Source organism: Rhinolophus sinicus, chromosome 7, assembly GCF_057876585.1.
Source record: "Rhinolophus sinicus isolate RSI-liver-muscle chromosome 7, RSI-T2T, whole genome shotgun sequence".
Taxonomy (NCBI): domain Eukaryota; kingdom Metazoa; phylum Chordata; class Mammalia; order Chiroptera; family Rhinolophidae; genus Rhinolophus; species Rhinolophus sinicus.
The window spans coordinates 38859982-38878419 of NC_142507.1; the positions used below are offsets into that span (position 1 = coordinate 38859982).

The following is an 18438-nucleotide window of genomic DNA, read 5'->3' on the forward strand; positions in this document are numbered from 1 at the left end:
CTTCAGGTGGAGACAGTAGAAGATGAAGAATTTAAATGATAAATTGGTTCTGAGAGGATCTCAAAGCACCAAAAGGGAATACTTGGTAATATAGACAATATCAGCGTGGGCAACAGACAAGACCTGGATTAAATATTGACCCCATGTAATTTGGACAAGTCAGAGGACCTCAGTGAAACTTAATTTCCTCTTCTGTTGAATAAGGATGAGGATACTCAACTTAGTAAAGTTAAAAGGAAAAATAATTGTCTATAAAATAGCAAGCAAGTACTTGTAACAAGTTACCCACTCAGAAAATGTGATGCTCAGAAATTGTCATTCACCACTCAACTCTCTTTTCCTACATTATCATGATTCTAGATAACTCATGTTATTAGGTCAATTAATGCCAGCATGGAAAGACAGAAAATATTCAGCATATATTTTTCAACACTATTATATAAACTTTCCAGGTAAAGACTGACAAAATCTCTTGTCCCAGATCTCCCTGTGATTTGTGACTAACTTTTATTATATTTGAGACACAAACAGGATCCAAAAATAATACAGAATAATGTGTTCTATAACATCTGCTGAAGAAGTATTTCTTTCAGCAGAAGTGTACATTAGTTTTAGAAAGACACTCATTAAGCATGTGCAAATCCACATGCCCATTAAATCAACCTGGGTAGTCATTGAGGGTGAAGTTCCCACATTCTCCCTAGTGAATAAATTCTACGCAATTATATGCAAAAATGAGTTAGACATAACGTTGTCTTTAAGTTTTGCCATCTTAAAATAAAATGAATTATTAAGTTTTTGAATTAGCATACCTTCTGTGATTGTGCTGAATTAAAATTGACAATTATTATTTTCATTAAGTCACCTTGAAGGCCACAATCTACTTGCCTGATGTATAAAAATATCTCATTAACTCCCCCCCCCCATAATTATGCATTACATAGCATGGTAAGTAGAAATAATAATAATTAACAAAATAATAGTAGTTGTAGTAATAAAGTGAACGTACCTGAAAATAACTGTTTTGTTGGGGCACTGAGTTGTGCTTGCTTTGAAACTCTGTAAGCAGTATCTGAACCTTTTGAATTCTTTCTGTTTGTGCAAAAGCCCGTTGTTTTTGATATTCCCTCTGGAGAATTGTGAAAATCTAGAGCTTTTAGTACATCAACTGGAGCAGCTAAAAAATAAGTTAAAAATAAGAAAAACACAATTGAACAAATAATCTAATACAAAAACAAGTATTTTTAACAAAGGAAATAGTTTGTTGTTCCACTTCTCAAATCTATCACTTGCCATGCTTCCTTAACATTTGTGTGGGGGGCTAAGGAATAGGACAGCAAGTAAAATATAAACGATAACATTCTCAAATACAAAATATCTCAAATCAGGAATCAAATTGTAGAAAGGCAAAACAGACTTGTGTACATGTATTTATGCGTGAGTAGTGTGTGTATATGTAGATTTGGAAATTAACATAACCTACATATGAATTCACAAAATTTCTGATGCATCTGAATTCCAGTTTATAAAATCTTTAATCATCCTAAGTAATGGCATTATTTGGAATTAAAATGAAAGCTAGAATCTGTACATATTCCATTAATTTCTAATAGATTTACTATTCAACTATTCATAATCTAAACAAAGGTGAATTTAAAGATTCAAACTCAGTGAATGTTATCGCATAAATATTGAAATGTGCAGTTACTAAGCCATATTGTATAAACAAAGAGAAGTTAAAAGATGTTAGAAAGAATGCCCTTGTTTTGAGTGCTTTCCTGTGTTAGTTATTTAAAAAGTGTATATGAGTATATTCGTGTGTGAATGTGTATATGTGTCTAGGTATAATTTTTACCCTCTAAATTTGCCAGAGTAACTTCATGGACATTGCTTTAGGCTTCATAATTTAGATTGAAAGTCCCTAGAAATGAGTAATTGTGTCTTTTTTTCCCCTTTTCTGTAGCCTTGCGGTGTCCAACACAGGCTTGTTTGTTGGCTAAAGCATACATTTCCCAAATCCAACCCATTCCAGCTACCTCCTGTTACCATGAAGTGGTCAATATAAAATGAGTGTGAAACCTTTAACTTCCCCTTTGTAAGTGTAATGTTTTTAGATAAACTTGATGTTTTAAACAGTTTTGTTTGAATATAGTTCATATAATTTGCAATTCACCCATTTAAAGTATACAATTCACTGGTTTGGGTATATTATACTATTCATTTTTTTAATTGTGATAAAATATACATACATAATTAAATTTGCCATTTTAAACATTTTAAAGTGTACAATTTAGTAGTACAATTACATTTCACAGTGTTATGTAACCATCACCACTATATATTAATTGTTCCAAAACTTTTTCATCAACCCCAACAGAAACTCTATAACCATTAAGTAATATCAGCTCATTGACCTTCTCTACTCAGGCTCTGGTAACCATTAATCTATTTTCTGACGCTATGAAGTTGCCTATTCTATAAATTTCTTATAAGTGAAACCATACAATATTCCTCAAAACACTAAACATAGAATTACCATATGACCAAGCAATTCCACTCTTAGGTCTATATCCAAAATAATTGAAAGCCGGGACTTAAACAGATACCTATATACCAATGTTCACTGCAACATTTTTCACAATAGCCAAAAGGTCGAAACAGCCAACGTTTTGATCAATACATGAACAGAATGTGATATATACATACAATGGAATATAATTCAGCCATGAAAAGGAATGAAGTTCTGATACATGTTACGATATGGACGAAACTTCAAACATGACACTACATGAAATAAACCAGACAGAAAAGGACAAATTAAATTTTTTAGGCCCTTAACTTCCCTCATCCACAACTAAATATCTATTTAATTCACTAAGCAAATCAAAAATTAATCGTGAGGTAAGCACTGTTATAAAAACAGACTTTGGAATCCATATTACTCAATATATTTATATTCTATTGGCTTTTTATCTTTTTTCAAAAGTAGAAATATTAAGAGTAGGCCAGGTGTTGGCCAATATATCACTGAGCATGTCTGAGACATGGCCATTACCACAAGTACTTAGATTCTAATTAAAAAGGCACATTTATACCCCAATAAGTACTATGTAGGAGGAAGTATCTGTATTGATATAGATATACACAGCACTATTTTGTTCAGAGGAAAAGAGATCACTTCTGGCCTAAAGTGAAAACAAAAATTATTGATTTGAAAAGTTTCAATGGTTAGTTTAAAAATAGAATTGCTATCAAATTTCAAAATACATTGGGTTTTATAAATATACTGTTTCTGGGAGGATCTGATGAGAATGAAAATGAGACTGATTTTAGAATCAGGAAATACCATCACCACAATGTACCACACTACACAAAGTAGAGTGACCTGCAATAGTGTTGTTCTTTGAAAACTACAATTTCGACTAACATTTTTTTCCAGTAACTATCAGTTTGTATACTTTGAAAGTATAACATGAATGAATGATTAAATGAGTGCTCATGAGCAATGTGCATCTATCTGGTCATTTCCTTAGTTAATTAAATTTTAGGTGTACTGGCTTCAATGTATACAAAGATATGTGAATGAAATGTTATGTAATTTGCCTTTCAAAATATAACAAATGCACTTTCCTTTAATAATAAAGGTTCTGTCTACTTATTTCATCAAGCTTCTGAATGAAAATCAACATGTCGTCCAAATTATTAAAAAGGAAAAAATCTTTTCTTTATGGAAATCAGACATTTTAACGAGATCACTAACTCTTTCAAATATGATAGTTTTTAGTTCAGGAATATTTAAGAGAATAATAATAGCACTCAAGAACATTTTTTATAGTAGCCCTGCTTGTAATCGTCAATTTTTTTTTAGGTCAATTGGACACCTGACTATTCTAACTTTCATTTCTGTTAACATAAAACTAAGACAATAATAACTATAATAGCTGCCATGTCCAGATTGCCTAGTATGTTCCAATCACAGGGCAGTTCTTCACAGGCTTTAACTCTCACAAACCATGCAAGGCCTATGTTCTTATCCCCACCATGCAGGTGAAGGAATTGAGAACCAGAAATCAAGCTAAGGACATGCCTAAAGTCTGTGCAAATATCAAATCTTGGCTTCTTCTACTCCACCACCCTCACTGCTATACCCTACGAAAAAAGAAACAAACAAACCAAAAATAGACTCAGTGATATAGGGGCAAAAAAAACACAAAAAAACTGGTGGTTGCTACATGAGAGGGGGGTTGGGGGAGAATGTAAAGGGATTAGAAAGCACAAATTAATGGTCACAGTATTGTCACAGGGATGCGAAACACAATTTGGGGAATATAATCAATAATGTTGTAAAGATTACGTAGGGTGCAGATGTGCATTGGACTTATCAGGGAGACAACTTCATAAACTGTAGATGCCTGACCAATGAAGCTGAAGCTGACTAATATTGAATGTCAACTATAATTAAGTATATATATGTGTATATATGTATATATACATTTACATGTATATATATGTATATATATACATGTGTGTATATGTATATATACATGTGTGTATATGTATATATACATGTGTGTATATGTATATATACATATACATACATATATACATAGAGAGAGAGAGAGAGCGAGACTCACGGGATGTAGAGTACAGCTTAGGGAATAGAGTCAATGGAATTGTTAAGTGCTACATACAATGTCAGAGGGATAGTAGACTGGGGGAGGGGTTATCACTTTGTGAGGGGTGTAAATGTCTAACTATTACATTGTTTTGTACACCTGAAACTAATAAAAAAGAAAAAGAAAAAAGAAAAACCCTGCAAAAGGAAACTTAAAACTTAAATATAATATACTAAAATTATCTTGATCCAGTTAATTGATTCCTGATGTTTATATTGGCTTTAAATTAAACTCAATTCATGCTTCAGGTTATATTACTCTATTACTCTGAGGGAGACTGTTTCTAACAGCCATAGCATCTTATCTGTTTATTTTATCTTATCTTCTTTCTCTGAATCCATTAGGAAAAGTACATCTGAATAGGGTCAAGACTCCAGGATAGACATGAACACAGCTATAAATGCTGTAATTATTCTGAGAAGAAAAGGATGCAGCCTCATGGTCATGGTCCCAACTGCATAGATAAATGCTATTTAAAGTGAACCACAACTTTTTTTCTCTCCAAACTATCTTTTAACAGGATGACCTTTTCCAAGGGCACAGGTTTTGTCACATTCGTTCTTCCTACTGTGAAAGTAATGTGATGAAAACACTCTCCTACAGAATTCAAAATAGGGCTCTATTTTTAAAGCCTCACAAAGTCCTTTGTAGAGACACATGGTGTGGAATAATTAGTCACTCTTTGAAAAACAATTAAAAATAGGGACATCTAATAAATATTTCAACTAGTTTTTTAAAAGGCATATCAAGTTACAAAAATGTAAAACTCAGTTTATCAGGTCTTAAAGTTTTTTCATTTCAAATAAATAAATATTTAACAACTTCTTACAATATGAATTCTATGGTTTTATACACAACACACACATGCCTGCAGGAAAACTATTTCTCATATTTTATTATGGATGTGCAAGTGTTTAAAGATTAAATCAATATAATAGCTTAACTATAGCTTAAATGTATCATAGCTTAACTCGATACATCTAAAAAAGAAATTTCCATATTCAAAGCAATTCATTAATATTTTAGTTATTTCTGTGTTATCAATACTGATGGCTCAGATCATGATTAGCATTTCAGATGTATGCAATCAGCACAATATTTTGTTCAATAAAATTTTTCCTGGCTTTTATTGTATACTTTTATTGTTTATTTAGTGGGACAATAGGATACCAGAGCCCAGTGCATTACTACAATAGCCATTTAAGTGTATTGCATGGTTTTTCTTATTAATCTGCCTACCACAGCTTGAGTGAGCTTCCAAAACTCCATGCTTCATGTTAACTTGCTGCTTAAATTCCTTCAGAGAACCCCACTAACTTGCAGATGATATGTGCATACCTTGCATATAAATTCTTGATGAGCTGGACATACCCACTTATCCTCCCAGGTCCACCCTACTGTATCTCCATCCTTTTATCTCCTTACCCCTTACCCCCTCACACTTTCCTCACTCAGTGCTCTAGCCATACTGGACTCAGACTTCCGAGAACCCACCATATTCTTTTTCCTGACTCTGGGCCCTTATAAATACTATTCTCCCTGTCTGCAACACTTAGCTCCACCCCACATGAGGATAAGTAGGCTATAACTGATGTGTAATCTTCTCCAGACAGCATTCCTTATCTCCCAATGCTGGGTTACATATATTCATCTCTATCATAACACTTTTCACTCTTGGTTTTAATTATTTGCCTACTTCCCTTTTTTTCAAAATTAGAAGACATCAGGTATGTACACATACACACATACCTCCCACCACACACACACACACACACACACACACACGCTATATGAAATACTGATGGAATGTGAAACAAAATAATGTGAAAATATATAGAAGCAACTTCCTCTGAAGTCCATAGGGCTCTCTCGTCTTTAAACAAAAATATCTGAGGGCCTAATACATCTCATCTATTGTCTTCTGCTGATCTCTTGAATGCCCCCATTCATTCATTGATTAGTCAGTACCATGTCTTTCATTCTTTCTCTCCTGTTACCGCCAGCATCGAAGTGGATTACTGATCTAATGTCTCACATTGTTTTGACTGTTTCATCTCCTCTCAACTACTTCACACACTCCCATGGCCAGTGAATAGTAAAGGGTAGCAATATATAGTGTTGACAAGCCAGAATGGTTCTAAATCCCACCTCTGGCACTTGACATCTGTGTGATTTGGACACATTACTTAACTGCTTTGTGCCTCAGTTTCCACATCTATAAAATGAGAATAACAAAAATATTTACCTAAAAGAATTTTGTGAAAACTGAGTTATAATAGTATTTGTAGCAATGCCTTAGAACAGTGGCTGAGAAAACTACCCCTATGGGCTAAGACCTTCTTGCTGCCAATTTTTGTATGGTACACAAGATAAGAATAGTTGAAAAAAAGGAAAAGGAGTATAATATTTTGTGACACATGAAAAGTATAGAAAATTTAGATGTCAGCATGTACAAATAAGATTTTTATTAGGATACAGTCACACCCATTTATTTATATCTTGTCCATAGCTGCTTTTACACTATGACAGAGTTATGTAGCTGTGATAGAGAATGCACGGCCCACAAAAGTAAAAACATCTATGGAGAGGAGGGCAATAGAAATATGGCAGCACAGATATAAGAGAGCACAGAGTTTAGGAAATAAAAATAGTCATAGTTGCCTGACAAGACATCAACACTGAATATATTTAGATGTCCAAATTCTCCTCAGCACTATAGCTGCTGAGGAACTCTTGAGAAAAATCATATCTCCTCCATGAATATTCACAGCCATAAACTCCAAGTGAGGCACCTACACTAATTCCTATTCACTTCTCCAACCCCAAATTTTATGCTCCACCTGTAGCAAATTTCTTTCAGTTTATAAAAATGTACTATATTCCCTTTATTGGGGATTCTTTTTTCAATTCTCCCACAATTGGCTAAAGATGGTTGATTTCTTTTCATCTCCTGGAAACTTTTAAAACACATGAATGCCTGGGTCCTACTCCAAAACTAATAATTAGAATGACTGGGGTGGGGCCCAGGCATTCATATGTTTTTAAAGTTTCCCAGATGAGTCTAATGGGTAGCCAGGGTTGAAACCTGGTGGACTCAGACTCAATCAACCTTTTAATCCCAATCTAAGCATGACTTCCTTCAGGAAATCATTACTTATGTATCCCAGGTTGTTATGTGACCCTCTCAAATGATTCCAACTGCCCTGTATTCCCCTTGGATAACTCCACACTCTATTCTGTTTTCATGATTAATTATTTCATTTTCACTATAGGCTGTATGTTCCCAGGCGTGGTGTATGTCTAAATTATGGTCATGATTTCCCTGTTACACACTTACACCACCTCATATTCTTTCTCTCTCTCTGTCCCTCCCTCTTTCTCTTTTTCCCTTCCTCCTTCCCTCTCTCTTTCCTTCCCTCCTAAGCTTGTAATCTATTATTTAATGTTTGCCTCCCCTAACAGATTGTAAACCCTCTGACAGCAAACATCAGCACTCCTGATATTCACTGTAGTATTCATAAACATCACGGGCTGACATAGTAAATAATCTATAAATGTATTTTTAATGAATTAATGAATAAATGAGTGAACAAGTTGTTACATCCTGCCTCAGAGTTAAAGTTTAATTCTCGCCAGTCTGAGAAGGAAAATAAAGAGGGTTGGAAGTGGCCTTTACAAATAGCACCTTGAAGAGATTTCCAAATCTGGTCATTTCCATTAGATTCAGGTATGGCAAAAACACAGGTCTGAAGAGGTCTTTCTAAAGTAGATGCTTTTCTCACTTCTAGGGAGTCACCTATCCTTACATCACAGGCAATACATGAAGCATATCATTATAGAGAGAAATAAAAATAAAATAAAACACAAAGAGTTATAAACCATCTCCCACCCAGTCCCGAAATGCTTTGCTACTCTAGGTAAAGTATCAAAACCAGGAGTGCTACATTTACGTGGTAATAGGATGTAGGACTGACAAAAGACTAAAATGAAATAGAAATGAGCATTTATTATAATTTAACTACTACCAATACCCTGCTATATTTCAAAATCACAAGAGCTCAGTAAAAAGTCTGAAGTGTAGGATATGACAAGTGAACAGACAAAAATTAGTAATTCAGTTTCTGCAGCTGGAACTTCTCAACTTCTAACGTAAATTCAGCATTTATTATCTGTATAACATTGGGTAAGCCACTTACCCCTCTAAGATTTAGTTATTCAATTGAACCTCCTTTAGAGAATTAAATGAGATAAAGCATTTTAATCCTCGAGGATAGTTAGTGCCTAACACATAGTAAGCACTCAATGAAACTAATATCTAAAAGCATTTTTCCTCAAAATTTCAACCATTTCAAACATCTCTACTAGTTCCAATGAGTGCCACCCATGTTTCCCCAGTTATAATTCACTTGATTTCGGTTATTCCTTTCCTCTGGTGACCCTGAGAAATCTGTTTACAGTGGAGTAGAAGACTGAACAGTTTTGTATCTCTAAAGGTCTGTTACATATCATCCATGAAAGTTGTGTAATGCTTATCAATCTTCCCAGCATGTTTTTAAATTATCCTAGGTAGTTACAACCTCAAGAGGTTTCCTGGAACTTCGACACCTTAAGCAACCAAATGAGTCTCAAATCTTTATTTTCACGTTCAATGCTCTATTACCACCCTGCAGCACAACTTGACATTAATTCACTGATGTCATTAGCATTTTCCTCTTTTAATAATTTTTCTTTGTATTGCACAGACATTAATATAGCTATAGCTTAAACACAGTAACCCTGATGTGAGTTATTTATTAAAAGGCTTTAAAAAAATATTGCAAAAATGGGTAAAAAGATTTTAAAAAAATAATATTTTAGTGTCTTTCTTCTGGTACTCTTCCTTCCTTTATTTCAAACACACATCTGCTATATTCCAACCTTGTATTATAAACTAACATCAAGTATTAGAAAATAAAACATATTGACCTCAATTCTCCCATATTTAAAAAGATATAGAAGTTCATCTTTAAATAACTATGTGGCACAAATAATGTCAGTAGAAATCACATAAATTTCCTATGTTCCAACACAACTTTTTTTAGCTGAAATTATCAGTCTTTTCGCATGTGTTTTGTAATCTAATCTTTGTATTTTATAAAAAGTACAAAATGGGAGAAGTAAACTGCTGGAATACATTAGTAAATTTTAAGTATATAAGATTATATAAAGTGTAAACTTGTACAGTTTACATTAAGTACTCTTGGGCATGGCAAGTGTTTAGAGTTTATTTTCCTCCAAGGGGTTCCATGATAAAATTAAATGTTTTACTATTTTAAGCCTATATAGAGAGAATATATTTCCCTACAGAAAAAAAAAATAGAATAAACTAAATATAATCATTTAAAGCCTCAAGTTTTTGATGGGCATCTTAGAAAAAAAAAATGGTTTTTTGATAATCAAAGAAAAGCATCAAATTGAAAATGACCATGGATAAAGACAAAATAAAACAGTATCCTGGAGTTTTAGGGATTTCATTGTTAATTTCATCAAACCAAGCACTTAACAACCTATTGGTCCTAGAATTTTAGAAAATTTTAGAAAATAGAAATCCAATTATCAAATGTAAACTTACATTTCTTTATAATTACATTCCTTACAATTCTGTGCAAATACCAGTTTAAAAAAAAAAAATAGTTACACAGTAAAATTCAAAACTGGAAAGGTTAGAGAAAAAAATATATAGTGAAATATTCTGAAGTAGAACTAATGGAAAATGTGTGACTCCCATCAAAATCAATTGTATTCACCTCCCATTGTTGACAGTTTTCTAATTATGCTCTATACAGTGGTAGGGAGAAATCCATAAAACATAGGATTTTAGATTTAGTGTTGATAGGGAACAATAAATGAATTTGTTTTGAATATGAGCGTGTATAGGCACATTTTCTTGACAGTATCTAATCTATAACTGCTTTCTAGGTCTTCAGCTGGGAGTATCTCCCATCTGCTTTCTAGATAACACACATTATTGCTCTGTTAAACTGCAAAACAAAGTCTAAATTCCTATTACAATATTTACACAACTATAACCTCCTAAAACAACTGAATCTATGTGCATGGTGTCTATCAAATAAGTCAAGTGTTTTACTATGTGGAATCTGGCTGTCATATTTACTATGTCTAAATATGTAAAATAAAATGAAAAACTATGGGAACTATTTGGATAAATATGCCCAAATAACTTAAGGCAATATTTGTACTACAAAATTATCTAATTCCACATTTTATTTAAATTTAAATAGGTTATTACTTTTTTATAAATAACAAATATGTGATTAGTACTAAGGTGAAACCAAATCAGTAAATAAGTATAGGGAGCACTGAGGAGGCATGGGTATCAAATAAGAAGGACAGTTAAGGCCTCAATTAGAAGATGATGTTTGAGCATAGTTTAGAAAGGCATAAGAGGCTCCTCTATCCTGATATTTTTACAGAATGGCATTCTAAGCAGAAGGAACAGCAAGTGCAAAGAACCTGAGGTAGGAGTTGGCCCCAGATGTTGGAGGAACTGAAAAGAGACAAATCCACCTCCAACAAAGGAAATAAAGTAGGTATACAAAATGAGGTCAGAGAAGTAAGGGTGCGGGCATGTTGAAGGCAGATTGTATAGGTCCTATGGGATCTGCAAGGAGTTAGAATTTTATTCCAAGTGACATGGAAAACCATTCAAAGCTAAAGGGAGAGGAGTAACATGAGCCAACCAATTTTTCAGACCACTATGGCTACTGTGTTGAGAACAGTCTATAGGGGCACGGGGGTGCAATCAGAGAGCAGAGAGGGAGGAACTGCAATCCTCTAGGTGGAAAATTCTGTTAATTTTGTTATCTTGACTGAAAGATGAAGTACTCAGTCAAACTGTAGATACATTCTGGAGACAGAGCAGGAGTTGTTGATAGGTTGGATGTGAAGTATGAGAAAAAAAGGAGTCAAAGCTGACTCCAAGACTTTTAGGTTGAATATCATGACTGATTATGTTGTCATCACCTGAGAGAGAGAAAATTGTGAGATTGGTTTTCAGGAGGGGAGTTCTGCAATTCAGTTTTGGTCAGGCTAATTTTGAGATGACTTAATAACTGCCATTGGAAATGACTGAATAGGCAGTTGAATATCTGAGTCTGAAATTCAGGAGAAAGATCTGGGGTAGGAATAAAACTTTGGGAGTTGATAGCCCATCAATGTTATTTAAAGCTATAGTTAATTAAAGATATGGTTATTTTTAAACTTTATGTGATATAATTTTCCCTGAAAGAAATCATTATGACTTAAAAACACTTATAATAAATACTTTATTCTCTCCAATAATCAAAATAGAAATATTGGTCCAATATATTAATCCTCAGAAATAAAAATCAGTATTTATCATTTATGTTCTAAATCATACTATAGTTTGGGTAATAAAAAGAAGAGTCACATTTTAAAATTTAAAAGCTGTTAGGCTACTTTTTTGTCTTATAACAGGTTTCATAATTATGTACACACGTTTGCCAAACATACTCCCCTATAAAATAGGAAGATTATTCATTCACATAGTTTTCAAGCCTGTGATAGCCATAATTCTATATGAAGTGTGACTGAAATGTACTAAATATCACCGAGAAGTGCAGATGACTTTACAGTGGGTTGGCTATTCCAGAAAAAGCAGCATGGTCCCAGTTCCCTGGTTATTTGTCAGAGGACCCGATGGTTGCAATCAACTGAAACCAGTTGGTGGGATAGATATCAAAGTATGCACTGACCCTGACAGCCTCCCTGCAACTTTTCATTAGTCACATGATTTCATGCTATGCATAAAAATATATCCATATGGTCTTGTGTTACCCTGTTTCCCGGAAAATAAGGCCTAGCCGGACAATCAGCTCTAATGCGTCTTTTGGAGCAAAAATTAATATAAGACCCGGTCTTATTTTACTATAACATAAGACCGGGTTTTTAATATAATATAATATGATATGATATTATGATATCATATCATAAAACTGGTGTATATTATATCATATCATATCATATCATAAAACTGGTATATATTATATCATATCATACCATATCATGTCATTTCATGTCATATCATATTATTATATTATATTAAAGACCCGGTCTTATATTATAGTAAAATAAGACTGGGTCTTATATTAATTTTTGCTCCAAAAGATGCATTAGAGCTGATGGTCTGGCTAGGTCTTATTTTCGGGGAAACACAGTATGTGGCTCCTGATCACTTCCCTAACCCCAGCATTCTTCTAAAAAGACACATACTCCATGAGAATAGTTTGGCATACTTTCTTTGTAGTAACGGTACCTAACACAGAGCATAGAAGAGAACCATTTAATTTTCATGGTTATTGAACCGCCTCAATCCTGAAATTTCTCATATGATAAACACTTACATGAATTGAAAGTTGAAAGCAGAAATAATATCAGAACTCTGAGGATGGAGGAGGAAAGAACCCGGTTGAGAATGTGATATTTGAAAAGTATGGCATTTCTGATTTATAAGTGGCCAAAGCTATTAAAATATATTTACTATAAAACTAAAATTATTTTCAGTACAACCATTTGGCTTCAATGTTGAAAAAAGTGATACTCATTGATATTTAGTTTATTACATGCTGTGTAGAGAAGGATTAAAAGCAAGCATTATCTATATCATAATCAGTTGACCTACCTACATCAGTTTTTGCAGAGCCACTGCTGATTGGCAATAGGGTATTTATCAAATGACTTGCACATAGCAGATAAATAACCTTTCACTTGACTTCCAGTTCTGTGTTATACAAACTAGGCACATTCCTGTTTTTGTGTATATTTATTTTCCGTTACAGAAAGTTTGTAAAGCCTTGATTGTGCACCAAAATTATCTGCAGAGCTTTATGAAATACCTATGCTTGGATTCCATACAAAACCTACTCAATCAAAATCCACAGTGATGGACTGAAATTAATTGCAATGTCAAGCCAGGGCTGATTACCTCTGTCCTCTTGACGTGTCTTTTAGTGAAAATTCCTTGTGTATGAGTTCATTAATTCATTCAATAAATATTTATTGGCCATCTGTTATACTCCAGGTATGTTGCTAGATGCCAGAATTTCTTATATAGATGAAAAAGATGCATTCCTTGCTTTCATTTTAGCATGGTACTTTAGGATGTTATGCAAGGTCAACTACCCAGTCTTCAATTTTGAAGAGAGATATTCCTAGAGGAGATAATATCTAAATACTGAGTAAAAAGTAATGGTAAGCAGATTGAGAGAGTGTTCAAGGTAGAACTCATAGCTTGCCTGGAGGCAAACATAGACTGACATTTACAGGAAATCACAATAATATCAGCAAATCTGTTCAGTATACTTCTGTAGACACTGGAAATAATTGATATACATCACCTTACACCACATGTCAGGTTGTTAGTTAGATTATGGAAGAGCAGTTCGTTAGAGCTGCAATACCTGCACTTCATTCAACAAAGATTTATCAAATGCTTACCATGTGACAGGCTCTGTTCTATGTACTTGGGACATATTAAATAAAACAGATAAAGATACCTATCCTAGTATTTTATTGTAACTAAAATTGCAACGGATAGGAATAAAGTATATAACTTTTTTCCAAGAAAATTCTATAGCTACTGTCTATTAATCGTATTAAGCACTTCAAACTTTATATACTCCTTGCTTAAAGATGGTACTTCATAATATAATTATATTAATAATATACAAATTAGTTTCTAACCTGAATAATCATAAAGCAATAAATATAGATACACTACTCTTTCTGATAATTATTCAGCAAAATCAGGCAATCTCTAATAGCATACAAAACTGAGATAAAAGATTCAAAGATAACAGAATTTTCCCAATTATTACTTTTACAGATTGATATCACTCTTAGATTAAACTTTCTTGTTCACCAGTTGACAAGTAAAATGATGATTTATGTTGCTGTGAAAGCAAAAACATCACTTCATATAGTGTTTTTCCTCTACCAGATTACTATGTTAAAGCAACCTATAGTTTTCAAGGGACCACAGTCAATCAGTAACTTTAAATGTTTAGAGGCATTTTTGGGGAGAATGTGCAAAAGTGTTTTCCAGATAAAGAAAGCTACAGAGAAATCCCAATTCATTCGCTTTCAGAGAATCAGTAAAGAAAAAGGGAGTGAGGATCTAATTACTGCTAAGGATATGGCATGAAGAGGTCTCTTCACACCATTCCAAGTTAACTGGATTTTAACCTCGTTCCAGTCTGCTGGGCAAAGTAAGAAGGTAATTAATAATCTAAATAGTGACTATGTACATCGTATACTGTGCGTATACATCATATACATCTTGGTAGAAACTGGGGACAGAAATAAAATGAAATCACATTCATTACCCCCCAGCAATTCATAGAGGAAAACTAGCATAAAAATAAGTAATTTTTAAAATAATGATATATATATATTTTTTTTTAAAACAACGATATATATATAGATATATATAGATATATATAGATATATATATATTTTTTTCCAATCCATGCATCTTCCAGTTATAGACTCCCAGTAGATTACATCCCAGACAGCTTTTAGATCATCAGATCTCACACTTTTATACTGAAGGTTATAAGCATGCGCCCATACAGCAATCCCCCAAAGTGGAATAAAGCCTGCTGTTTCCTGTAATGGATCCTGATTACGCAGCAATGTGTGAGTGCTTAATGAAACCAAGCCAACCCTAATCTGAACCTTGAAAGCCAACAGATACAGCTGTCAACTTCTCCTTAACTTAGTCAAAGGAAACAAAGTAACATCTACTGGCTTCTAGTAATTTCTCTTTGGGTTTTCCACCATCATTAGGACTTAGGTGTGTACATAAAATGGTAAGAGTGACACGGCCTCCACCTGAACTTTAGTGCCGGCTGAAGAGCTACCTGTATTCTAACGTCAGCTTTTACCAGGACCTCTTTATGTATCTCCTTGGAGGCATTCAAGTTATTCACACAAATCACATGCTGTTTACTGTGTTGCAGCTGCATGATCTGTGCACTAATATGGGATCCCAGGGAGCCATAATCATAAGGTAAGTCAGGGAGGCTGTGTAGAAGCATTAAAACCACCATAAAATAAACATGGACAGTGATGAAAATCAAGAGCTCAGGAGATTGTCTGGGTTCAGATCCTGGGTCTATCACATAGCAGCTGTGTGCCTTAGACGAGATAACTAACTTCTCTGTTTTTCGATTTCCTCATGGGTAAAGTGAAGATTTTAACATCAGCTTACGTCCAGGGCAATTGTCCGAATAAAGTGAGATTCCATATGAAATCATGTTCACAACAGGAGCTGGTACATAATAAGTGTGCATTCAGTGTTGGATCTTACTATTATTTCTGCCTGGAGATTTGAAGCGTGAGCTCAGTCTTGAAGTACGGAAAGGTAATTGCTAAATGGATGAGTAGGGAACAGGTATCTCAGGAAAAGAGAAGAGTATTAAAGACAGGGGATGCTCCACACATGAAGTTTAACATGGCCGAAGAGCAGGGTAAATGAGAGTGGAGTTGCAGCAGGTGAAATGGCTGGTCACGAGGGGGTCACATCCTGAAGGGCATTCTACGTCATGCTCAGCCATTTGGACAATACATTTATCCTCAAAACCAGTGAAGAATGTTGAAGACTCATCAGCAATCAAAAGGAAGAGTGACAGCAAGTACCTACTAGGCTGTGCTCCACTGTTAAGTCTAAAGAGAGAAGTCAGGGAAATGCTACTTTAATGTTTATGGCTCTTTTTCTCTGCAGAGCTATCTAAGAGCACAAAGTACAGAAGTGCACTAGAACTTATTAGCTTTGTCAGGAATGGCAACTACTGCTCTTTCTGGCAGTCATCCTTTCGGGAAGGGAGTGAGGAAGGAAAGCCAACTACCTCATACAGTCTAAGGTTCACTCCTTTAAGCCCGGATGTCAGTTTACCAGTTAGACAGAGGAAGGAAGCTTCCACTGACACTCTATGCGCTCAAGTTCTATGAATAGAGACCTTCATTTGCCTGTACAGTACAGGGCCATTCAAGAGCAATTAAATTTGGTTAAAATAAGAAAGAAATGCTTTTTAAGGAAAAAAAGAAGGTTTGAGGGGATTGCAAAAGTTGATTGTGCTAAAGCACTTTTACACAGGTTTGTTTTAGTTCTCAATTGTCAAGTCGTATTTAAGCTGGTCTCTTACTCTGAAATATGATAACCTTTCTTTTCTCTGAGTTCTTTCTCTTAAATTAATAGCACTGTCTCTAATTCCATGCGCAGCAAGCAAAGAGTTTATTTTACCAGATAACAGTAGGTCTGGTGATCAGCCAATGTCTAAAGAACCACTAGCCAAGTCAGTAGTAGGCCAAAGACTGCAACTGATAAATAGATATTACTCACTAAATCACTTTAACATTGACTTTCATCTTCTCTACCAGCTAATATTATTCATGTTTAATTCTAACATAACTGAAAGTAGGAGGGAAAAACAAAACAAAACAAAAAAAACACTAATCTATAAAATCATGTTAGGATTTTGAAAGGAGAAATAAATTGGATGCATTATAATATAAAAAGCAGTTTAAAATGAAAAAAAAAGACAAAAAACTTTAGGTTCTGAATTAAATTGCAAGAGAAATGAGAAGAGAAAAGTCCAAATGTAGGGAAGTCATCATAGTATACTAAAAGCTACACTGAAACCTGCATTTAAAGTTGACTCTTCAGTAAGAGGACTTAGAGAACACTACAACATTTTATAGCATCTGTGTATACCTCCTTTCTTCTTTGCTAAGGAACAAAACTTCAATGGTCAAAAAAAAAAAAAAAAGAACAGTTTGGTTTCCTCTCACCACTCCCTGCTCAGGTCACATTTCCCCTGTATTAAGTGAGGGAAGTAGAGGAGTAAAAGCAGAAATGCAGATCAGCTCTCAACTCCCACTTTTCAGTTGCCTTGAATTCCTAATGATTACACCAACTGCCCTTAATTGTGTCTTCAAAGGTAGGAGGGAAGAAAAGTATATTTAGGATACAACAGAATTCAAGCTTTTAAATACCAAAATGTAATCAGTAAAATTACATAAAATGATGGGGATGGCTCAGTATTTATAAACCATATGTTTATATGAATTGTTAGAATTAATTATGAGTATAAATATTAGCTTCCACAGTATCTTTTTCAGGACCCTAAAACATGTACTGCTTTTCCCTAAATACAGGAAAACTCTTCATTTGGTAGAAATATTAGCTCTACCATAGTGTTGCCAGCATAACAAATATCATGGTAGCCCATTAAGAGTGAATACTTCCCTATAAATAACTATCCAGTTATTCCTGAGGTAAAAGGGGTTGAGTAGTTGCAGATGCTTTTTGACAATCCAAAAGAAAAATTTTAATTACAATTTGCATTACTAAGTGCTCTCCTATTTTTTCCAAAGTTGATCACTTGTTTAAAAAAAAGATTAACTATTAAACAAATAACCCATATTAAGTAATAATTCATTATCTGACTTATCAATAAAAGCCATATAATTATATATATAACAATCAATCTAAAAATCAACATGAAAATCATAGAAATGTCCTATTGTTTGCTTTATCTGAAATAAATATGTAATTTTTCAGCTTCTTAAAAATTCAAAGTTGTGCATGGTCCTCCATTAACAACTTTAAAGAGGATAAAAAACTACGTTCTGAATCCAGCCACAAATGTATCAAAAAATATTTTACAAACTATTATGCTTT

The 18438-nt window shown here is 33.9% G+C and overlaps 1 protein-coding gene and 1 pseudogene across 5 annotated transcripts in view; both read right to left on the minus strand.

The window, feature by feature from the left end:
- The window catches only part of COL11A1 (collagen type XI alpha 1 chain), a 199717-nt gene that overhangs the window by 176687 nt on the left and 4592 nt on the right, over positions 1 to 18438 (minus strand). For all 5 annotated transcript variants that reach the window (XM_088799462.1, XM_074318647.2, XM_074318650.2 and 2 more), the window contains exon 2: positions 1010 to 1177. In XM_088799462.1, the coding sequence (XP_088655588.1) occupies positions 1010 to 1177 (168 nt within the window). The remainder of the gene's footprint in view (positions 1 to 1009; positions 1178 to 18438) is intronic.
- On the minus strand, positions 15057 to 16567 carry LOC109459337 (superoxide dismutase [Mn], mitochondrial pseudogene; annotated as a pseudogene).